At 38.0% G+C, this 20,650-nt stretch overlaps 3 protein-coding genes and 1 long non-coding RNA gene across 11 annotated transcripts; 1 reads left to right on the forward strand and 3 right to left on the reverse strand.

Annotated features, from left to right (window-relative positions):
• Positions 508-7,500, reverse strand: LOC18776331. Of its 7 annotated transcripts, XR_002271840.1 has the most exons (6): positions 7,380-7,500; positions 6,893-6,976; positions 3,260-6,747; positions 2,625-2,693; positions 1,465-1,983; positions 508-966 (listed from the first exon to the last, which is right to left on the reverse strand). XR_002271840.1 is itself a non-coding variant. In XM_020564484.1 (3 exons), the coding sequence occupies exon 2, from the start codon at positions 6,707-6,709 to the stop codon at positions 3,299-3,301; it is 3,411 nt and encodes a 1,136-aa protein (XP_020420073.1). In that variant the 5' UTR covers positions 6,710-6,747; positions 6,893-7,500; the 3' UTR covers positions 508-966; positions 3,260-3,298. The 7 variants fall into 7 exon arrangements, 2 of the variants coding, with proteins under 2 accessions (XP_020420073.1, XP_020420071.1); XR_002271842.1 differs by having other exon boundaries at positions 3,278-6,747; positions 6,893-7,500; XR_002271843.1 differs by having other exon boundaries at positions 2,554-2,693; positions 3,278-6,747; positions 6,893-7,500.
• On the forward strand, positions 7,515-10,921 carry LOC18777236 (heptahelical transmembrane protein 4). Of its 2 annotated transcripts, none has more exons than XM_007209130.2 (4): positions 7,515-8,080; positions 8,640-8,877; positions 9,074-9,395; positions 9,676-10,921. In XM_007209130.2, the coding sequence occupies exons 1-4, from the start codon at positions 8,056-8,058 to the stop codon at positions 10,327-10,329; spliced, it is 1,239 nt and encodes a 412-aa protein (XP_007209192.1). In that variant the 5' UTR covers positions 7,515-8,055; the 3' UTR covers positions 10,330-10,921. The 2 variants fall into 2 exon arrangements, with proteins under 2 accessions (XP_007209192.1, XP_020420074.1); XM_020564485.1 differs by having other exon boundaries at positions 8,688-8,877.
• On the reverse strand, positions 11,600-12,606 carry LOC109949229. The gene is made up of 3 exons (XR_002271778.1): positions 12,470-12,606; positions 12,199-12,300; positions 11,600-11,991 (listed from the first exon to the last, which is right to left on the reverse strand). It is a non-coding gene; the product is annotated as an uncharacterized LOC109949229 (long non-coding RNA).
• LOC18776065 (ankyrin repeat-containing protein BDA1) lies at positions 14,321-19,655 on the reverse strand. Its single transcript, XM_020563580.1, has 5 exons — positions 19,573-19,655; positions 17,416-18,926; positions 16,976-17,160; positions 16,097-16,673; positions 14,321-15,163 (listed from the first exon to the last, which is right to left on the reverse strand). Exons 2-5 carry the CDS (start codon positions 18,007-18,009, stop codon positions 14,420-14,422), a joined length of 2,100 nt encoding a protein of 699 aa, XP_020419169.1. The 5' UTR covers positions 18,010-18,926; positions 19,573-19,655; the 3' UTR covers positions 14,321-14,419.

Here is a 20,650-nt window from a genome sequence, read left to right on the forward strand (position 1 = left end):
TCAAATGGAACCGGCTTTGAGATAAGGAGGTTGGCCTTGTATTCAAATAGCCTTTTCACACAGAATTGCTTGAGAGCAGGTGATTCTTAGGGGTCGTTTGGCACGGCGGACTATCATGGACTGTATTAAATTCTGAGACTATCTCGGATTAACTCGGATTGGCCTAAGATAGATTAAGTACTGACCTATATTTGATGCTGCGTCGGACTAAAAAATAATTATTTTAATATTTAAAATTAATAATTTTTAAATAATTAAATGTAAGTTTTTTTCTGTTATTATAATTACCAAATTGATATGTACATTTTTTTTCCTCCAAACCAAAGGCTTTTTATTTGTTGTTAAAAGTTATAAATTCCATCAAGTTTATGTATAATTGAGTCTTTAGTTGTATGGAAACACAAAGAATTTGATTAATTGAGTTTTTACCGGGTGATATTATGTGATTATACCAAAATATATTGGCTAATGATAAATTGGAAAACCCAGGAAATTGTGACAAAAATATAGGCAAACATTCTTTATATCTTGCATTTAACCTGGTAAACTAGAATTAGGATTTAAATAAGAGTTGCATCCGAAACTCTGATTAAGACATTTCTGAAAACTACACATTAGAGCATAGCATTACCAAAACAATCCTCAGCAGAACTAGGTGATAAAAAACAAACAGGGACCTTCCCTTTCTCAGTAAAAGGGCAAAAGTTTCCACATTCTTCTAGAGATAAGTATAATATGGGAAATCATGTCTCTCTGAACCTGGAAAAGTAAAACTAAAAACACCAAATGAGCATAGTAGAAAGATGACGCATCTTCCCCACTATCTCACTTCCTAACAGGGGTCTTGAGAACCTGCCTACTCCTCTTCTTGACACCAGACTTGGAGACCTTGAGAATCCTGTGACCAACACTCAACCTGGCAAGGGCTGCTTTCTTCAAATCGGGTCTATAGAAATTGTCCTCCACCTGGAACAATTTACAATTAAAAAACAATTTAGCTAGTGCTGATATGAAAATTGTAGGAAACTAAATGCAACTTTGTGCTTTACCATGAGAAAACAAGATGAATCACAAAAATCCATATGTTTGACACGAGAGGGCTTAAAAGAAACATACCATTCCAGATCATACAGAACAGTTTCAAACCATTAATTCTGTTATGATCGCAAGATTTGTGAAGAGAGAGAGTTTATGTTAACAATAACCAGAGCTATACCCAGACTCTGACAATAACCAAAGCAAAACCACACAAACAGTTATACCCAAACTTTCACTACCTGGGTCAAGATTCGAACTTGACCAAAAGGGGAAGAAGGAATAAGAGACTTTGACAATAACCAGAGCTTTGACCACACAAATGGCTATACCCAAACTTTCACTAACTGGGTCAAGATTCGAACTTGACCCAAAGGTCCCAACTTGACCCAAAAGGGAAGAAGGAATAAGAGAGACCAGAAAACTTACCTGGTCAAGATTCGAAGAAGCAGTCGCGAACGAGAGAGAGAGAGAGCTGGAGTCGCGACAGAAAGAGAGCCGGAGTTGCGAACGAGAGAGAGAGAGCCGGACTCGCTGTTTCAATTTAGCGAATGGCTTATTTTGCGAAGGCAGTTTCAGCCTCTCTGTATAAGGAGAGCGAGTGAGGAGGTTTTTTTACTGTTGGACTCCACAATCCCTTTTAACTTAGTCCCCCATTTTACCAAACATGGGCTTCAAGGCTTATTTAGCATAGTTCATCCTAATGAAGCCTACCAAACATGCCCTAAATTGATTATTAACTTCAATAAATTGCACAAGTTGGCCCCAAGAACTATCATCTAAACATAGAAGTTTATATCCAATCCAAAAAGTACTACAAACATGATCACTTGATTGAGAAGTTCCATGACAGCAAAACAAACACCATCAAAGATGTCAAATCCAAAGTACAGCAGATGGTCCAACTTCAAGACTGACATAAACGAACAAGATTACTCCATTAAAAACCTGCAATGCGAGAAGAAAAAAAAAAAAAAAAAAAAAAAAAAAAGGGAAAAAATGAGACTACAATTCTAGCATGATTTCACTACAACCACAAGAACAATTGAGAAACCAAATGAATAACTCATTAGCTGGATATTTCTTTTTCTACCAATAACAGCAATTGCTTTTCTTTTTTGTTGTTGACGAATGTGTAGGAAGAAAAAAAACCAGAATTTGATTCGTCGATGCTCCTAAGAACATTATAATTATAGGAATATTTCATCTGTTTCTATTGACTAAATGAGTGTATAGTATCTCTATATGTGCACAGCTTGTTAGAGAATTAGAATAAACAAACTCTGTGGAGTGCAGAAAAGTGTAGGATCAGATTTTGATCAAATCAAGAATTGCCCATTAGAACTTGTACCAAGAATTCATCATTAGAACCCAAATCACGAATTTACAACTAGAACACAAATTAAAAATTGCCCATTGGAACTTATATCAAGAATTCATCAATGGAACCAAATCAAGAACTACCCATTATAACACAAATCAAGAATTTACCACTAGAACACAATAAAAATTGCTCACTCCTGTTTTTCAGGTCAAAATCGTTTAAAATGTAAATCTTGCTACCGATATGTGTCACCGTGTCGAGATACCTTGGGCCTTCAAAATTAGGTTATCAATATCCTCCTCTCAAGCAAACTATATTCCCACCAGAACTTTATCTACATATGGATCACAGAATGCTCAATTAGAATGCATTGTAACAACTAAAGCAATTAAAGAAATAATTATGCCCAGTGGGTTCTAGAAAATGTTCATATACCATATCTCAACCATCTCTAACAATACAATAAAAGCTGCTTTATTATATAACAGATTTATAACTTTCACAATCAATCTATGTTTTGTTTCTTCACTGTCAGCAACAAATATTTAACCAAATTTCCTTGATTTCTATCTATTCTATTTCTATTTCTATTTTCCACTCAGATGATCAGAGATGATGATGAAAAAAAATAATAATAGTAATCAGAAGAATTTTGAAAACCAAAGAACCAAAGGAATAATAAGAATAAATATATGATACAAATGACTCTATAGAAAATAAGAAAAAGAAAAACTAAACTATTACTCCAGTTGCATGTTCTGTTTGAAGGGCAGGACCCACATGCTTCACAAATGCGCACACAAACACAGAATTACATTTACATGCGTGTGTGAGTAGCTGCATACAAAATAGAAGGCAGGAATCTATCTAGAATCTAAAAACATGGGAGCAAGAAACCACCTCTTGTAAGTAACTCACAATTGTCCTCTTAAGTCTGACTCAATACAGCCTGCCGGTACACTCTGGAGAACCACAATAGCAACTCTTCTTCTTTATATTGCCATCGGAATCACGAACCTGATCTATCATATAATTGTAATGATAAGTCAACTCTTGCAAGGGAGGAATGTTCTCGGCGGCAAAGAACATAATGTGAGGAATTCTAGTATCATCATGATCATAGAGGACATTTTGGGCATAGAGATTAGGGGAACAACTATGGTTGACAAATCTTCCCACATTGCCATATTGTGCTGCATCAATGGTAAATCCACCATCCCCCACAACTTCATAAGAACTTGACTGTGCATCGGGCATGAGGGTTGAAAGTCCATCCCAAAGAGAACTGTCATTGTAGTTATTCCCAATATCAAACAGATACTCATCATTACCAGTTCTTTCTTCAGCTTCCTTGTCTTCAAGGAGCTCTCCTATATACTCACATATAAAACTTCCTGAAGGAATGGAATTTAGGGATCTCACTCCCCAACCCCTTGATTCAGTTTTAAAGATTTCAAGCGGAAATTTGATACCACGCTGGCTAACTCTATTATAACAAGAAGGAGGACACTTACAAGAAGGACCACACTCATACACAAGTGGCTTTACTTCAACAATAGCACCATTAAAGTTATATGGGATCTCACCTCCGTTGTTAACTGCACAAGAACATTTCTCAGAATCTGAGCATGCAACAGTACAGCTACAACCCTTGGGAGGGATTGGGCGGCACCAATCAGGATATATCATGTTGGTTATGTATACAAATGGTGGAGGTTTCTCATCATCTATGGTATTCACAGCACAAATAGGAATTGACTCTTTCCCCAGTGAAATATCATCACTGCAGCGACCTACCCGTACTCGAGATTTTTTGGACTTCTTGACTTCTTTCAAGGGAAGCTCTGGTTGATCTCGAATTCTGGCCAGTTGAAACTTGAAAACAAGCTTACCATGAGACCCCACATCCTGCCAACATTTAGCTACTAAATATAATCCATCATAGACGTATGTCTTACTTTTTCCATCAGAAGATTCAGAGCCACGGATCACTCTAACAGGATTCTTTTCATGCAGACTGTTCTTCAAAGCAAGGTTTCCCCGTTCAAGCTTCTGATCTTCAGGTTCCTTATCAGTATTCATCACATTTCCTCCTTGGCCCGTATAAATCAAGGAATCTGAATTATCCAAATCATCAGCATAACCACCAGATGCAACTATACTAGTTGCAAGGACCTTGCCACCATGCTTCACATAGTCTATACCACCTTGACTCTGGCGATGAAGACCAACTATAGTAAGTTCCACTCTGTAATGAAACTCATCACCAACTTCAACACCTGGGACAGGCCCCAAGATTTGTTTCCCTATATTTACATATTTTCCGTTATCCTTCAGAATCTTTGCCGCTGCATAATCAATCCTCCTGCGAGAACTTCCTCCTTCCTTTGACTTACCTTCTTCCTCCTGCAAGAACTTCCTACAAAGAGCTTGGAACAGACGCAATGTCTCCCTCACCTTGTTTCGGGTGACAGTTCGGTCATTATCATGAACTTTGCTAGTTAAACTACTAAGACCAAAAGGAGGAGGGCATACATCAGAACAACGTGATCTTGGAGTCTTATGAAGGTCTTCCTTCTGGTCACTCTCAAGAGAATTCTCTGTATCCCATATAACAAGCTGATTTGAGCCTTGGTAAGCATTCTTTCGTGCTATAGGATGAACCTTCTTTTTAGACTTTCCTCCAATGTCCGAGTCAACTATTTTCCTGGACGCAGTTTTAGATCTTTCTAGCTGACATTTAAAATCAGGTTTCTTTCGTTTGCTTCTACTCATACCACCTTCTGTTTTACGCTTGCAGACCTCTTTTCCCTTCCTCCACGGACAATTTGAGGCAGCCATCAAACCCATCACCATCACCCTATCCGATGTAAGTTCTGAACTTTCAAAATCTTCTTCATGCAATTGGTTATGAAAATTAGATATATCTAAACATTTTTCACTTGGACTTTCCTTTGCATGGTATACCACAATTTCCTTCCCCACTAGCTCCTCTGAATGTCCAACATCCCCCGGGCCTTGACATCCATTGTTTTCTTGAGAAGGTTCAATACACTCTTTTCTTGTATCTTTTGGAACCACCTTCATCTTAGAATTTACCTTACATTCATCTAAACATTTCTCACTTGGAATTTCCTTCTCATGGTATACTACCATCTCCTTCCCCACTTTCTCCTCCGAATATCCAACATCCCCCACGCCTTGACATCCATTGCTTTCTTGAGAAGGTTCAATGCACTTTTTCTTTGTATCTTTCGAAATCACATTCATCTTAGAATTTACCTTACATTCATCTTGTTTCTCCATTTCTTGAACAGGATTCTCCTTACAGTTGGGTTGAACCTCCCCAATTACTTTAGAAACATTCACTTCCAAATCGCTCTTGTGAAACTCGTCATCCTGAACATCCTCTCCTATTTGTTTCACACTAGTTTTCGGTGTGTTCGATGATGATGGTTTGTCACCTACAGCCGACCTCTCTTGACCAAAATTCCTTTCTTCCAGAGAAACATTTCTTCCACAGAGAAGAGGGAAGTCCCGAACAGCTGATACTCTTCTTCGAGGAGGATATTTTTTAACTGCAATCTTGTCCACACCATTGCCATTGGAAACAGGTGGTGAACAAACATTTATATCTGGTAGAACAGCAACCATATCTTCATTTGGACTAGCCACACCAAGCTGATTTGGGTTCTTCAACAAATCAGATACTTCATGCTCTAAGGCTGTTAAAGATTCAACTGTGTCCAGAGTACCAGCAGCCTTACCATTCATCAAGACAGTCTCATCCACCTGACCAGTAGAGACCATCAGCTTTTCAATCCCATGCCCATCACCATTCTTACCCCTGCTAATCAAAGCCTCAGCAGTACCAACAGAAGCGGCCTCTTCAACAGATCTCAAATTGTTTAACTGATGTAGATTCTTCGGAGAATCAGATATTTCATGCTCTAAGGCTGTTACTGATTCAATTGTCTCCACAGTATCGATGTCCTTGCGATTCAAGTCAGTCTCATCTTCGTGACCATTTGAGAGCATCATCTTATCAACCCCATGTCCATCGCCATTTTTATCCCCACGAATCAAACTTTCTGTTGGTACACTCTCAACCACAGAAGTCGCCTCCTTATCAGGTCTCAAATTGTTTATCTGAGCAAATCGTCCACATCCCGGGGGGAAATCACGAACAGCAGAGATTATGCGCCTCTTTAACTTAGGTGACTGGGAATGGAAAGAGCACTCTCCATTTTCCATGGGCAATCGTCCCAATCTTACATCAGAATGACTACCATTAAGTGAAGCAATTGTTCTCGACGACTCCAAATTTTGCAATGCCTCTACGACCCCCATTCCAACTCCGAAACCAATGTAGTGGAATGCTCAAAAACCTAAAACCATAGTAATCATTAGGAACACAGCTATCCTTAGTAAATAAAGAACCTTATTAATTTTTTGTGGGTATACTATGTTATTTAAACATTCTCCTAATATGCAAGGCTTAATAAGAATTTTAAAAACAAAAGCAGCACTGACCGTCTTCCCGGATGTCCAGTTTATTTCAATCTCTTCATCATTAACTCCTACAACTTCTCCATCCATCCAAACTACCTCAGGACCCTCCACCCAAACAAGAGATCCAATCGCCAAATTAACATTAGCAAGCCAGATCTTTAATTTAAAATCATCATTGACAATGATTTGATACTCAACAGGCACATTAAGCTAGCATTAGACAGCAAGACTATGATGCAATTAGAAAACTGTACTGAAAATAAGAATCTACAACAGAACTGTGAGGTGTTCCTTATTCAGTAACTGTATATGGGTGATAATTTATTCATTCAACTATTCGTCAAGTTTTTGGAGTATAATATTCTCCTTACAAATAAAGTTGAATCATATAATTTACGCATTCAACTGTATATGAGTTGAATCACGCCCAGCACATTATTATGGAGTATAATATTCTCCTTACAAATAAAGCGGCAACCATAAACAACCAAAAAATACGGAAAATTACCAGAAAAGAAACACAACCAGCAAGCCAATCCTTTACTTAGCCTTCAAAATCAATTCTTTCAGAAAAACAAAAATCACAAGAGTCAGACAAAATAACAACAGACAGAAAATTAGGGTTCAGAGATAATGCCTCAAAGAGAGAAAAATCGAGAGAGGGAGAGACTGAGAGAGAGCGGGAGTGACTGAGAGAGCGAGATCAAGCGACTGAGGGAGAGCGGGAGACTGAGAGAGCGAGATCTCGCGAAGAACTTGGCTGCAGATTTGGTTTGGGGAGAGGAGGTTGAGTTGAGAGCGAGAGAGTGGGTCTCGTCGGGAAGGGGAGGAGAGAGAAGGAGAGTTTTTCGCATAAAATGTTATTTAATTATTATTTTACCTTATTTTTTAATTTTAAATATTTTAAAATCGAAGAGTTAACGATATGTGATGTCGTTTCAACGCTCCCTGGTATTTAACGACAGCACTTTCTCACCACACTGTTTTCTGCTGAATTTTCTACTTTTCTCGGGGAATTTTCTTTCCCTGGAATATTTTTTTCCCAGGAAAGATAGTTTTTCCGAGAAAAAAAAAAAAAAAGTATCTAGAGCTGCCATTGTTTCTATCGACGCTTTTCTTTGGTAGTTTCCATAAAAGAAACCCAAATAATAAAAAATAATAAAAAACTCATCTGGGTTTTGATCATGGGCGGTGATTCTCCAATATCAGGTGGTTTTCTCATTTGCCTTCTAAATCTTATGTTTTATCGTCGAATTTTGTGTTATTTAATAATCTGTTGATCTTAATCACGGTATATGAAACATCGATTACATTGTGGCCTGGCTCAACTACTTTGCATATATTTTCTGTTTTGTTGAGAATTGTATGGAAAGCTTTCAATGTGTTGAGAATTGTTCTGTTTTGTTAATAAATTTGTGATGTCTTTGAAACCTTAGTCTGGATAATTTTGTGTAATATAAAAGGTATATAGGCAACATTTAATCATATGCCGATATTAGAGCGAATTCCGAAATGATATAAGCAAGACAAGAATATGGAATGATGTGCGTATCAGTAATGAAATGAACCCCTCTGGTATTTGCTCAGATTATGTGAATGTGATGCATGTTCCCTTGTATAACTCTGTTTCTCGAAGAAACGTTTTTGTCCTTCAATGCCTATTGTATTAGCTTATGGTGTCTTTCCTCAAATTTTCATGAGACATTAGTTTGTAGTCTTGTTTTTAGTATGAGGATGCTCCTCAATGCTTCTTGTTTCTGGGTTGTAGAGATGAGAGCATTAAATAATCAATTTGACTGTGAAAATGGAAACAAAGTGTCTTCAAAGGAAGGGAAGGGAACGAGGCTATGGAAGAAAGTGAAATATCAGCTTATTGAATACCATGCATTGCCTAGCTTTTTAAGGGACAACGAGTTCATTCTGGGTTATTACCGATCAGAATGGCCATTGAAGCAGGTGTTTCTAAGCATCTTCTCCATTCATAATGAGACTCTCAATGTGTGGACGTAAGTACTTTAGCTCAAAAACACATTACGTTTTTATAATCCAATGCTTATTATGTTTTTATTTTCTCTCGTTCTTATTTATTATACATCTATGCACGCGGTCAATACTTGCGTTGTGATACATGATTGACATTATATTTGAAGCTGTGCCTCTCATAAAAATAACATTGATTGCTGAGAAATCCTTTTTTTGTAGGCATTTGATCGGGTTCTTCCTTTTCCTTTTCCTAACCATATACACAGCAACAAAAGCTCCAGACATCATGGATCTTTCTTCCTTCCAACGTTTGCCTGACATGATTAGAAAAGCTGAGTTTTACAAAATTCATCCAGAACTGTTGAATTGCCTCCCTTCACTACCCAACCTGTCTGATATTTATAGATTAAAAGACGAATTGAAGCCATCTTTGCCCTCTATGGATTTCATCTCCTCAGTTTCAGGGAATATAAGGGAACTTCTCGCCAAATGCTTGCCTGAGCGGTTCTCACATGCCTATCAAACAGAGAATTCTGTTCTGGTATTGTCTTGCATCCTTGATAATGAAATGCAACTCTGTTTGTATGCTGTAATATCTTGCAAAACTGTCATCCGGTGCTTTTCAAAATTCTTACATCACGTTTTATCTTCCTTTTATTCATGAATATTTTACCAATCTACCTTATACACGTTACTTTCTATTAAGTTTCTCAATAAAAGCCGTTCTATATACTTATGGGAACATACTATTTAATTTGAAGTCATCCTTTTGTTTCCATGTTCACAGCCTGATTCCTTTGTTATTTGTTTCATAACTTCAGCATGGAGTTACAGATGATGTGATGAACATGGTGGCCCCCCTTATGTATCGACCTATTACAAGGTGGCCCTTCTTTGTCTTCCTAGGTGGAGCCATGTTCTGCTTGCTAGCCAGCAGCACATGCCACCTCCTTGCTTGCCATTCAGCGCGCCTTTCCTACATTGTGCTTAGATGTGACTATGCAGGCATCGCTGCACTCATCACAACCTCATTTTACCCTCCTGTTTACTACTCCTTCATGTGCAACCCCTTCTTTTGCAACCTCTACTTGGGCTTCATAACAATACTAGGTATCGCCACCATTGTTTTCTCCCTCCTCCCACTTTTTCAAGGACCCAAGTTCCGTAGTTTTCGTGCTTCTCTCTATTTTGGGATGGGCGTGTCTGGTGTCGTTCCTTTAGTTCATAAACTCATAGTGTTCAGGAATCAACCAGAAGCCATTCAGACAACCGGCCTTGAAGTGTTAATGGGGGTTCTTTATGGACTGGGGGCTTTGATTTATGCCACAAGGATACCGGAGCGGTGGAGACCAGGGAAGTTTGATATTGCTGGCCAGAGTCACCAGCTTTTCCATATCTTGGTTGTGGCGGCAGCTTACACACACTATCGTGCTGGGCTGGTGTACCTAAGATGGAGGGACTTAGAGGGTTGTTAACTTGTTACTATTGAGACTTTGGGGCCAGAATTTGATCATAGTAAGTGGGTCTTTTCTAGCCCTTCTTCTGTATTGGGGTTGGGTTCTTTTTGTGTTTGAAAACCTTTGAAAATTTGAATCAAGGTGTGGCTTTACTTTTTCTCTTTGGCCATAATAAAGTTTGTAGGGTCTTTGGTCTGAAAGTTTGGACATTTTTCTTTTATTGATCAAAACCTTCCAGCTATGTAATTACAAGTGTACCTGTATAGGCTCCACCTAGTTTAGCAGGTTAGGACAAATCCCCTCAATTTGCATCCAAGGGGCTTGCGTGAATGGGCAGCCTTGAAGTAAATGGTTCAAGTTTCATTGGAGGTGACAGTTATGTTGATCCTTTGGAATGAGTTGAAAGAGGGAAAGCAAGAACCCAATTGTGCTCCAAAAATTGAACAAAATAAAGGTGAAATTGGTGACTAAAAGTCATCAGTTTTGTACTTGTATTCACGAACTTCTTGTTCACCACTTTATGCAAAAAGCTTGTACTTTGTGTGTGTGCTTATATGTACGTACATTTCTAATGTCTTCTTGTTTTTATAAACCAAGTTTCTGAGATGAATATATGTTCACTTTAATGTTTACTCCTTTCCGATCAAATCTTTGAGATATTTGAGGATATCTTGTTTTTATAAACCAAGTTTCTGAGATGAATATATGTTCACTTTAATGTTTACTCCTTTCTGATCAAATCTTTGAGATATTTGAGGAAATTAAAATATCCTGAAGACGATGGTCATTCCTACATTTTCTATTGGTGTGTCATTCAGTCATGTTGGGTTAGTTGTGGCGGTTCCTTAATTCGGTTTTTACTTAAAGATATTTGAGGAAATTAAAATATCCTGAAGACGATGGTCATTCCTACATTTTCTATTGGTGTGTCATTCAGTCATGTTGGGTTAGTTGTGGCGGTTCCTTAATTCGGTTTTTACTTAAATTGTACTCCAATCCAAATTAGCCTCACCGTCAATGAATTGTTAAGAATACGCAATAATATGTTTTGGTTTGGTATCTAATGTACTTTGGTTTGGTATCTAATGTACTTTAATCATCTTGTAACCGATGTAGCATCACTAGGACTCTTATATCCCTTCTTGCACGGCTGAAGATGCACCATCACTAATACTCTTATGTCCGTTGTCTTATAAATATATGCAAGACGACCTCACACAGATTGAGGAATTCACTCCAAATCAGAAATTGTTTGATCATTGAATTATATCACTGTGAAATGGCACACTTTTTTTTCGTCAAATAAGTGGCAGATCTTTAGTTTCAATTTTATAGTTGTTGATATCCCTTTGTACATTTCTACCGTATTTTGGCTGTTGGTGATAACTAATGTGTATCTCTCATTCAGATTATAGCTGTTGGTTTTGACATGTTAGTTACTTGCAAATTTTGGAGAAGTTATTGGGCTGTTAATCATCTACTGACTATACAAGTAGTCTGATGTATTCCTTTTGCAGAACAGACTATTTTTCTAACAGATGATGAAGAGGAAAGGACAATCAATGGGGTGTTCGTTGGATTGGCGCAGGTCTCTGGTATGCTCCAAGTGTTCTTGAGTTCAAGTCCCATGATACCCGTGTGTGAGTTTCCCCAGACAATAAATTAGCCACAGGGTCAATACTGAAAATACAAGTCATAACCAATTACTATAGAATAGATTAACCCAAATTGCAGAGAATCCTAAAACCCCAAACACTTTTAGCAATCTGGCCAAAATACAAATCACACAACTGAAAAACTATTTGCTGATTTCCTTTAAAACATTGAAAGTAAGAAGGTGGTTGAGAAAAATGGATCAGACTGCAGGTCTTTAGATTAGAGGTGCACCCATTGGAGGAGGTGGTGGGCTTTGTTGCTTCCGAAAGTTTCCTGCTGGAGGAGGGGGTGGGCTTGGTCTGGTTTTCCGGCCAAATTTGCTCACCTTCAAATCTGTAGCCAAACATAAAACACATAACATAATGTATCCTTGATCAACAATTGCTAATAAAAGTAAAAATTAAAGGAAATGAGAAAGAAAGAAAAAAAAAACCAGAGTACAACTCAAATTCTCAAAAGGAATTCTAAATTTCGGAAACTGTTTCTGAATCTCGAACCGAACCTGCATGAATCTGAGATGGATGCATGAGCAAGATGGATGCAATGAACATAACCATAATGAGAAAGCGGACGAAGGAAGAGAGACCAGCCATTGATTACATAAAAATTAGCTCTTGTTTGGAACTTTGTTCTTACCCCTTGATCACAACTATGCCCCTATGATAATTATATAGTGAGTGTGAGTGCCTGAGTTGAGTAACTGTGAACGATTTAATTAATTAATTAATTACAAAGCGTGATGTATGGGGTTAAGTGGAATTAGGTCGAGATGCATATTTTAAAGGTTAGACAAATGATGTTACAAGTTGACTTTAATTTCTTCTAAGGATGCCATTTAGGTATAAATATTCCTTGAAAGTCTGCAAACTTAATTAAACTATTTTCATTAAGACCCTATATATTCCTTTAATTGTTTGCACGTACTATTATAGGAAAAAAAAAAGTTATCTAGCCAGACCAGACATCAAAAGAAGATGCATTATATTTTTGGAAAATACTATGAGGTGTCCCCACACTTGAAAGGTAGGATTAATCTCCGCTCGAAGTTTGGCTTGTTTCTAGCTAAAAGTGCTTCCAACGGGTTTCGAACCCTTGCTATTGAGACACCATGTAGCTCACCAGCTAGAGGTGGCAGTTTGCCAACTGCACCACACCTTGTGATTAGAAGATGCATTATATTGCCATACTATAAATCTGGACTGTTTATCATGTTGATCGTTTTGCGAATGCAGAGTCTAGATTCACAGTTTGATAATATATATATACAGTCTTGATCTCTTGGACCACAGGAGTCCAAGAGATTGTGGTCATCCACCGTTGGATATTAATCCAATGGTTCAAAAAAGTTTTTTAAAAGGAATACAAGAGTGAGTGAACCGTTGAATTTACATCCAATGGTGAGTGACCACAAATCTCTTGGACCCCTGTAGTCCAAGAGATCAGGACTGTATATATATATATATTGTTTGATAACATAAGTCTGGAATGTTACTAGGTACACGTGTTTCCACACTTAAGTTCCAATGACCTCTTAAGAAATACATATGACCCTCACAATCGCTTTCAAATGAGATAAAAATAATAAAATTAAGCAAGTAAAGTAAAATGGTGTCACGCTTGATACTGTTGTTGTGAGACTTATGCTGTTTGTATAGGTTCGGCCAAAAAAATATGTTGTTTGTATAGGAAAATACACTTTCACTTAGTCCCACATTGAAAAAGAGTTGTTTTCTTTTATGGTTTACAACTTCTCTGACATAAGGCTCTCTTGATACTATCCCTAATCAGATTTCTAACCTCACCAACTTAGAGAGATTTACTCTCTCTCACAGTCTGGTCAAATCCAGGGTTGAGTTTACATTTCCTCTCCTCTTTCAGTGTGGCATACAATGACCTTCAGGGCCTTGTACCATCTGGAGGCCAGTTTGATAATTTTACCATCGCCAGCTTTGAAGGGAATCCAAGATTATGTGGGCCTCCAATTATGCATCTCTCTTGCTCTCAGCCAGAATTAGCAGCTCCTCAAAAATCTTTCAGATAAAGTTGTTTTAGAAATAAATAATTTAGTGAATTTGACCCCAATCCATGAACTCCAATTCATTTTGATGGAAGACCTATGTTTAAAACTCCATGAGCTCCAATTCATTTTGATAGAAGTTCTATGTTTAAAACTTTCACACACGATTCGCAAGGGACTTATAACTCAAACGATTTTAGGGTCTTAACCTCTGGCTATGGAGAAGCTTTTGGTATTAACTCCAAACTCTTGTATCTCTACTTGTACAAAGTCTTATAAATATATGCAATACAGCTTGAGGAATTCAACAATATTTCTGCTTATTTCTACATGGCAGGATTTATGGTATTCCACTTCTCGAGTATATCCTTTTCGTGCACATCCACAAGTTCAATTATATGCGGCATTGCACTGAAATTCCCACATAAACAGAGGTCATGATTCCATTTCTCTATGTAAACTGGGACAATGTTTCAACAGGGAGAGCTTTAGTTCCAATGTCCTCTTAAAAAACATGACCCTAACTATTGCTTTCACTTGAGATAAAAATAACAGAACCACGTAAAACGGTGTCACACTTGATACTGGTGCTGTGAGACTCAACGAAAGCATATAGCATAACAATAGAGGTAAACCCAGTTTTATCAAGAAATAAAGGCCTTGTGGGAGGTGAAACCATATCTCAGAAATAGATGTCAAAAAGGCCATGGTGTTAAAAGCCAAGAAAGAAACGCATGCTGCAGCGGAGTGAAATGCAAAGTTTGATACTGCATTTTCTTCAGCGCTACTGGTCGTGGCTGCGGAGTTCCTTTTAAAATTATGAGGAGTTTCAGAGTAACCTTTCTCGATACCAGCAGGGGGATTGAGCACAGCTTGGAATGTGGCTGTTGCAATCAGCACAGCTATCACTAGTAGAGCGTTGCGCTTTTCATTTGGCATGCAACATTTTGCGAGGTAACTTCGTAGTATCCATTTTTCGGTCAGTGACATCTCTTTCCTCAAAGAGTCTGCAAGAGAAGATACTCTACGAAGTGAGGAAGCTCCCAAAGCTCCATTTCGGCATAATAAATTTATCATCTCTGTGTTGTTATCTGGTCCTTGCAATGAGATGTCCAGAGCTGTTAAACCCTCCAAATTCTTGGCATTTAGGTCAACCCTTTTTATTAACAACCTCATCACCTGCATAATATTAGCATGCAAAAATCTATAATTAACTTCTTGCAAAATAGTATTTGTTTTCAAAAATGAAAACATATTCTTCAGGAAAAGGGATATTCATTGAAATATCACCTGAACTTATACCTTAGTTTCAATTTGTCACCTGAAAAAGAAAAAAAAAATTAAGTGAAATATCACCTGAATTTTTCAAAATCCTTGATTTGTCACATGACTTTAATATCATCCAATTTTCCAACTATTTTCAAGGGTATTTTAGTCTTTTTATTTTCAAGAGTATTTTAAAAATGGAAAAATCATATCTTTTCACATTTAACCCCCAACCATTTTTGCATTTAAGCTTTATTTTTTTAATAATAATTTTTTCCATTTTTAAAATATCCTTGAAAATAAAAAGACTAAAATACCCTTAAAAATAAATGGAAAATTGGATGATGTTAAACTCATGTGACAAATCATGGATTTTGAAAAATTTAGGTGACATTTCACTTAAAAAAAAATTTCATGTGACAAATTGAAACTAAGGTATAAGTTCAGGTGACATTTCAACAAATATCCCTCAGGAAAATCATACCGAAAAAGGTCAAAGATACCGGTTAGAGTATCACTTAAATGTCTTCTGCAATTTGGTTCTTTCATCTATGTAGAAGAGCTAAATGCTTACTATTTTGAGTTTGTAATCAGCTCTACCATATTTTTGAAGCTTATTAGTAGAAACTAACTTCTAAGGCTACTGTCCTACTATCTTTGTGTTTTGTGTTGGTAATAAAAAAATTAGAAGACAAGCAAAGAAATAAATGAAAGAGCAAAGGGAAAAAAATTGAAAAATCAATTACATATATGTTTGCTTACAGGTTGAGTAAATTTGGGACATCTACTAACCTGAAGCAAAATATTACTCTATCACAGTTAGGGAGTGAGGGGACGAAAGCTTGCCTGGAATTGATTTCTTGCTGTTGCAATGTGCAATACAGTGTTGCCTTCAACATCAGTCCACTGCAAGACCTCATCCATATCAACATGCTGAATCCATCCCAGCAAGACTTCGAGTGCTCCGGCCTTGTCATTCTTTGCAGCAATATGCAGTGCAGTTTCTTTCTGATTTGTCAGATCAATGATAGATTCTGGGCAAGCTGCTAGAAATTCAGCCAGAAGATCCAAGTTTCCGATTTCAGCTACACAGTGCAAGAGAGTCCTACCCTCCCTTCCTTTGACTCGGACAATGTCTCTATAGGCGGACAAGACAGAAAGCACTGTCTGTGTTTTCCCATGTTTCAAAGCCAAGTGCAATGCAGAGAACCCTTCTTTGTTTTGCTTCCTTGTAAATTGTGGCTTTAATCTCATCATCTCCAGGGCAAAGTGGGTATGCCCTGCAGATGCAGCTACGTGCAAAGGAGTATGAACAAATGGAACCTGATCAATGCGCTCTAAAATACACGAATCCTCCTGTATCAACGAATAGAAGCCATCAATATCTCCCTCTTGAGCAGCCTTCATCAGCCTCTGATCCTTTCTGAGAAGTGACAAAAGTAGGCAGCTGAGAGAGTCTTATATACTGTTCTCAATTGAGAGCAACTATTTAACCAACAAAGAATGAAAATCTTGAAGTACGTACGGTATGCCAAAGCTAGAAATTAGAAATCACCTAAATTTACTCTCAGATTTTCAAAGTCCATACTGACTATTGAGGCAGTGATGCATGTTAATGAAGCTATGTATCTATGTTAGAAGTACTAAGAGCACCAATTTTTCATCAAATTGACTTCTTCAACCTTAAGCAGTGTGTGCTTAGATAAAAATACAAAAAATATAAACCTTAAGTAGTGTGTGAAGCCAACATTAGGAAGTGAAGCCCCTTCCTGAGCTCCAACACAACATAGCATAGTCCTTATTCTTATGTTATCCGACGAGCTTTGGTGCTGTATGATGTCCAGGGCCGTCAAACCAGCCGAATTCTTGGCGTTTACGTCTACCTTAGAGTTTAATAAAAGCTCAACTTCCTGCATAATGGAATGAACCAATTTATTAAAAAATCATTGAGTAAGCTGCAAGCTTCAACCAAACTAAAAATTCTGAAGATTTTATAAATTATGAACAAATTATTGCCATGGTTTGACAGAATGTATAGTTCCTGTAATTTTCACTCTATCAGTTCTGAAGCCCAAATTCAAACATGCAAAAGATATATCTGAAATTAACATCAACCATTGGCACATCACCTTATTTCAATGAAAAATAAAAACAAGAGAACTCACCTCAGGTTGATTTCTAATTGTTGCAATGTGCAGCAAAGTGTTGCCTTTATCATCCTTCCAGTTCAATATCCTTTTCTCCAGTTGATGAACCCCTTCATAGCAAGCATGTGTTAGCCATCTCACCAGCAATTCAAATGCTTCAACCTTGCCGTTCTTCAATGCAATATGCAGAGCAGTCTCATTTCGAATTGTCACATCCTCAAAGGATTTGGGGCATGTGGATAGAAACACAAGCAAGAGTTCAATATTTCCTTCTTTGGCTACATAGTGCAATGGAGTCATACCCTCCCTCCCTGACACACGAACGAGCCCTGTATCAACGTCTAGGAGACGAAGCACCATCTGGGTGTTCCCATTTTGCAGAGCCAAGTGGATGGGGCTGAACCCATCTTGGTTTGACTTCCTAGCAAATGATGGCTTCAATCTCATTATCTCCATGGCAAACAATATATGCCCTTCAGATGCAGCTACATGTAGAGGAGTATCAACAAATGACACCCCATTAAGGTCCAAAAGTTTAGCATCCTCCTTAATTAAAGTGTACATGACGTCTATATCACCTGCTTGAGCAGCCCTCTTCAACCTCGGATCCATTCTAAAAGAATGATATTGTGACAGTCAAGCTGCTCAAGATATTGCTGTCTAATTTCTTATGCTGAAAGTAACCGTATAGCATCTAAGATTCTAGAGGGTCGCGTAAATTAATTTGTTGAGGATATACCTTAGCCATACAACTGGACTAAGATATTACACAATAATTAACAAATAAATTAACACCAAACAAAAAATGCACAAGAACACAAAATTTTCAGGCAAAAGGGGGAGAGAGGGAGGGTGGCAGCTAAACACAGAGAAGTTCATATAATACACAAAAGACAACTGACTCTCATATTTGTGTAATTAAACACTGTATCTATATATTAGCTACCATGAAGCCAATCTGCTATGTGTAAACTCAGAAGCAACTTCATAGTATATTGCTGGGAAAGCAGGAAGAGTCATCAAGTCCATTGTCGTCAAGGTAGAAGTCAACTGTAACTACAAGAACCACAAAACAAGAAACTTAAGATAAAAAGATTTGTTTGGTGGGATGGAAGAAAACAGGAAAGGAAAACTCCCTAGTTCTCTGTGGTCCACCCCATGACTGTAGGGTCTTGTAGTTCCCCTTCCCCACGTCGATTTGAATTCTTAATTTGGCGTAGAATTCTTTGTTTAAGTTTTTTTTTTCTCCGTTTCCCATTACCAAGTTCTTCAAGTCCCAATTATGTCAATATCTACAGCGACATGAGCTGCAGTTTCTTTCTCAGTTCTCAGATTTTCAAAGAACTTTCCAGGCAACCACACGAAAATCACTAGCCAGTAAAGGCGGCCTATTAATTCGCAACCACCCATATTTAAATTCGTTTAGACGCACTGTTACTTGGAGTTGGAACTGAGAAGATATTTGGTAATTTTCTTTGGAATGCTGAAGTAGGATCTGAATATTTTCTATGCTGCTACTACGCAATTACCTGGATTGCATTAAGACTTTAGCATGGTTGATAGCATGAGAAAGACAAGCATGAAACAAATCAAGGGGGGAAAAGACAGCCATATAAGTTGGAATTGAAATCATGCTGACGTGTCGCGTAGCATTGAGCTTATACTACTACTATACACTGCTAACAACTACTGTAGTAAATGAAATCAGGCTAATGGCTAATCCACCTAAAGTCATACTGCTTCAAAACTAACAAGAGTACTGAGAAATATATAATATCATACTTCTTGGTTCTTTTTCTTTTATACAAGCGATACTAGAGGAACTCGAACACAAAACCTCATAACTAAAGATTATATCAAAAGTAGAAGTGAAAATTTAATAAGCTTAATTTCAGTAAACGATATGTATTCAATCATCCACATATACACTAGTTTTCACTTTCAGAGCAGAGCAGAAACAGAGAATGTTGCTAGCTACCTAGCTAAGACCTAGGAAACAATAAAATTAAGGGTATTCAAAAAATATGATTATTTCAATATCAAATGCTGCTTAATTATGAGAGATAAAGCTCAGGAATATATATATATATATCTACCTAAGACACACAGGGAGACAGACAATATCCCATCTCAGTAGTGCACAGAAACTTGGTTACTTATTAATTAAAATTCTACCTGCAAACTATAATAAGCAAGAGATGATGGATGATCAGATCATGGGAGAGAGTGAGTCAGTCGACCACAGCAAGAGTTTGATACTCTTTGTTAGCGATGGCTGCCTCCATGAGATGATGCGGGCGAAAATCCCCGCCATTGTCCAAGAAGGACTTGACCAAATTGTTGGACCAGCCATGCAACAGAGTCAACCCTGGACAAGGCAAATCAATCAAAGGCAAATCAATCGATGGCGAATTCCAGTTGGAAATATCCCAAAACAGAATCATCATCCTCATACCCTATGTCCTTAAACATTCTCTGTGGCCTCATACTTAGTCTCCCAAGCGCAGCTATCATATAATCTTGAGGGTATGCAGTAGGTGAACACAAACAGCTTCTTGATCATCTGCTCTGGCTTCAAATCTTCCTTGAGAGCCACTTGGAGAATCAAATCAAATATCTTTTCCAAATCCATTACAATGCCGAAGTCCATTCTCTTCAAAAAGGACAAGTTGGACTTAAGATCATCGCCAAGTAAGGAATACAGGTGAGGAGTCTGAGGCAAAAGAAGCTGATGCTGCTGCTGCTTGAAGGTTCACTGGTCACCTAAGCTTCTGAAACCCTAAACCCTTCGCGCGTTAAACCTGCCTTGACGATTGTAGTACTTTTTCAAGGGCGCCAAGTACTTTTTCAGCAGCAGGAAGCAGCCTCCTCAGGAGGAGGAAGTAGAAGGCCGTACAGAATGTTGACAAGTAAATACAAGCCGCCAAAGGAGCGGGCAGTAGAGGCGGCGTTGCATGCAAGAGTCTTGGGGTGGTTGTGGTGGAGCCAAGAGGCGGCAGTTTCGAAGGCTTCCAAATAGTACCGTTTTCCAGCATAGAGGTTGCAGATCATGAGCTTGAGGGTGGTTAGGGGATTATGGGACCAGGGCACCGGGAGCTGTTGCTTCAGGTAGTTAAGGGAACAGGAATTATTGGAAGCCCGCTTGGCGTCGTCCTCGTCCTCGTCCTCATCGACCATAGTATTTTCCAACTACTACATACCAATCATGTGAGATAGAATAAACATTCAGTATTATGTTATATCATTTGGGTAA

The sequence above is a fragment of the Prunus persica genome, chromosome G5, assembly GCF_000346465.2.
Source record: "Prunus persica cultivar Lovell chromosome G5, Prunus_persica_NCBIv2, whole genome shotgun sequence".
Taxonomy (NCBI): Eukaryota; Viridiplantae; Streptophyta; class Magnoliopsida; order Rosales; family Rosaceae; genus Prunus; species Prunus persica.

Coding starts and splice junctions, on each gene's coding strand:
- LOC18776331 (XM_020564484.1), bottom strand. CDS start 6,709: ATGGGGGTCGTAGAGGCATTGCAAAATTTGGAGTCGTCGAGAACAATT.
- LOC18777236 (XM_007209130.2), top strand. CDS start 8,056: ATGGGCGGTGATTCTCCAATATCAG. Junction 8,081..8,639: donor CGGTGATTCTCCAATATCAG/GTGGTTTTCTCA, acceptor TCTGGGTTGTAG/AGATGAGAGCATTAAATAAT. Junction 9,396..9,675: donor AAACAGAGAATTCTGTTCTG/GTATTGTCTTGC, acceptor TCATAACTTCAG/CATGGAGTTACAGATGATGT.
- LOC18776065 (XM_020563580.1), bottom strand. CDS start 18,009: ATGGATCCGAGGTTGAAGAGGGCTGCTCAAGCAGGTGATATAGACGTC. Junction 17,161..17,415: donor CAATTAGAAATCAACCTGAG/GTGAGTTCTCTT, acceptor TCCATTATGCAG/GAAGTTGAGCTTTTATTAAA. Junction 15,164..16,096: donor CAGCAAGAAATCAATTCCAG/GCAAGCTTTCGT, acceptor AATATTATGCAG/GTGATGAGGTTGTTAATAAA.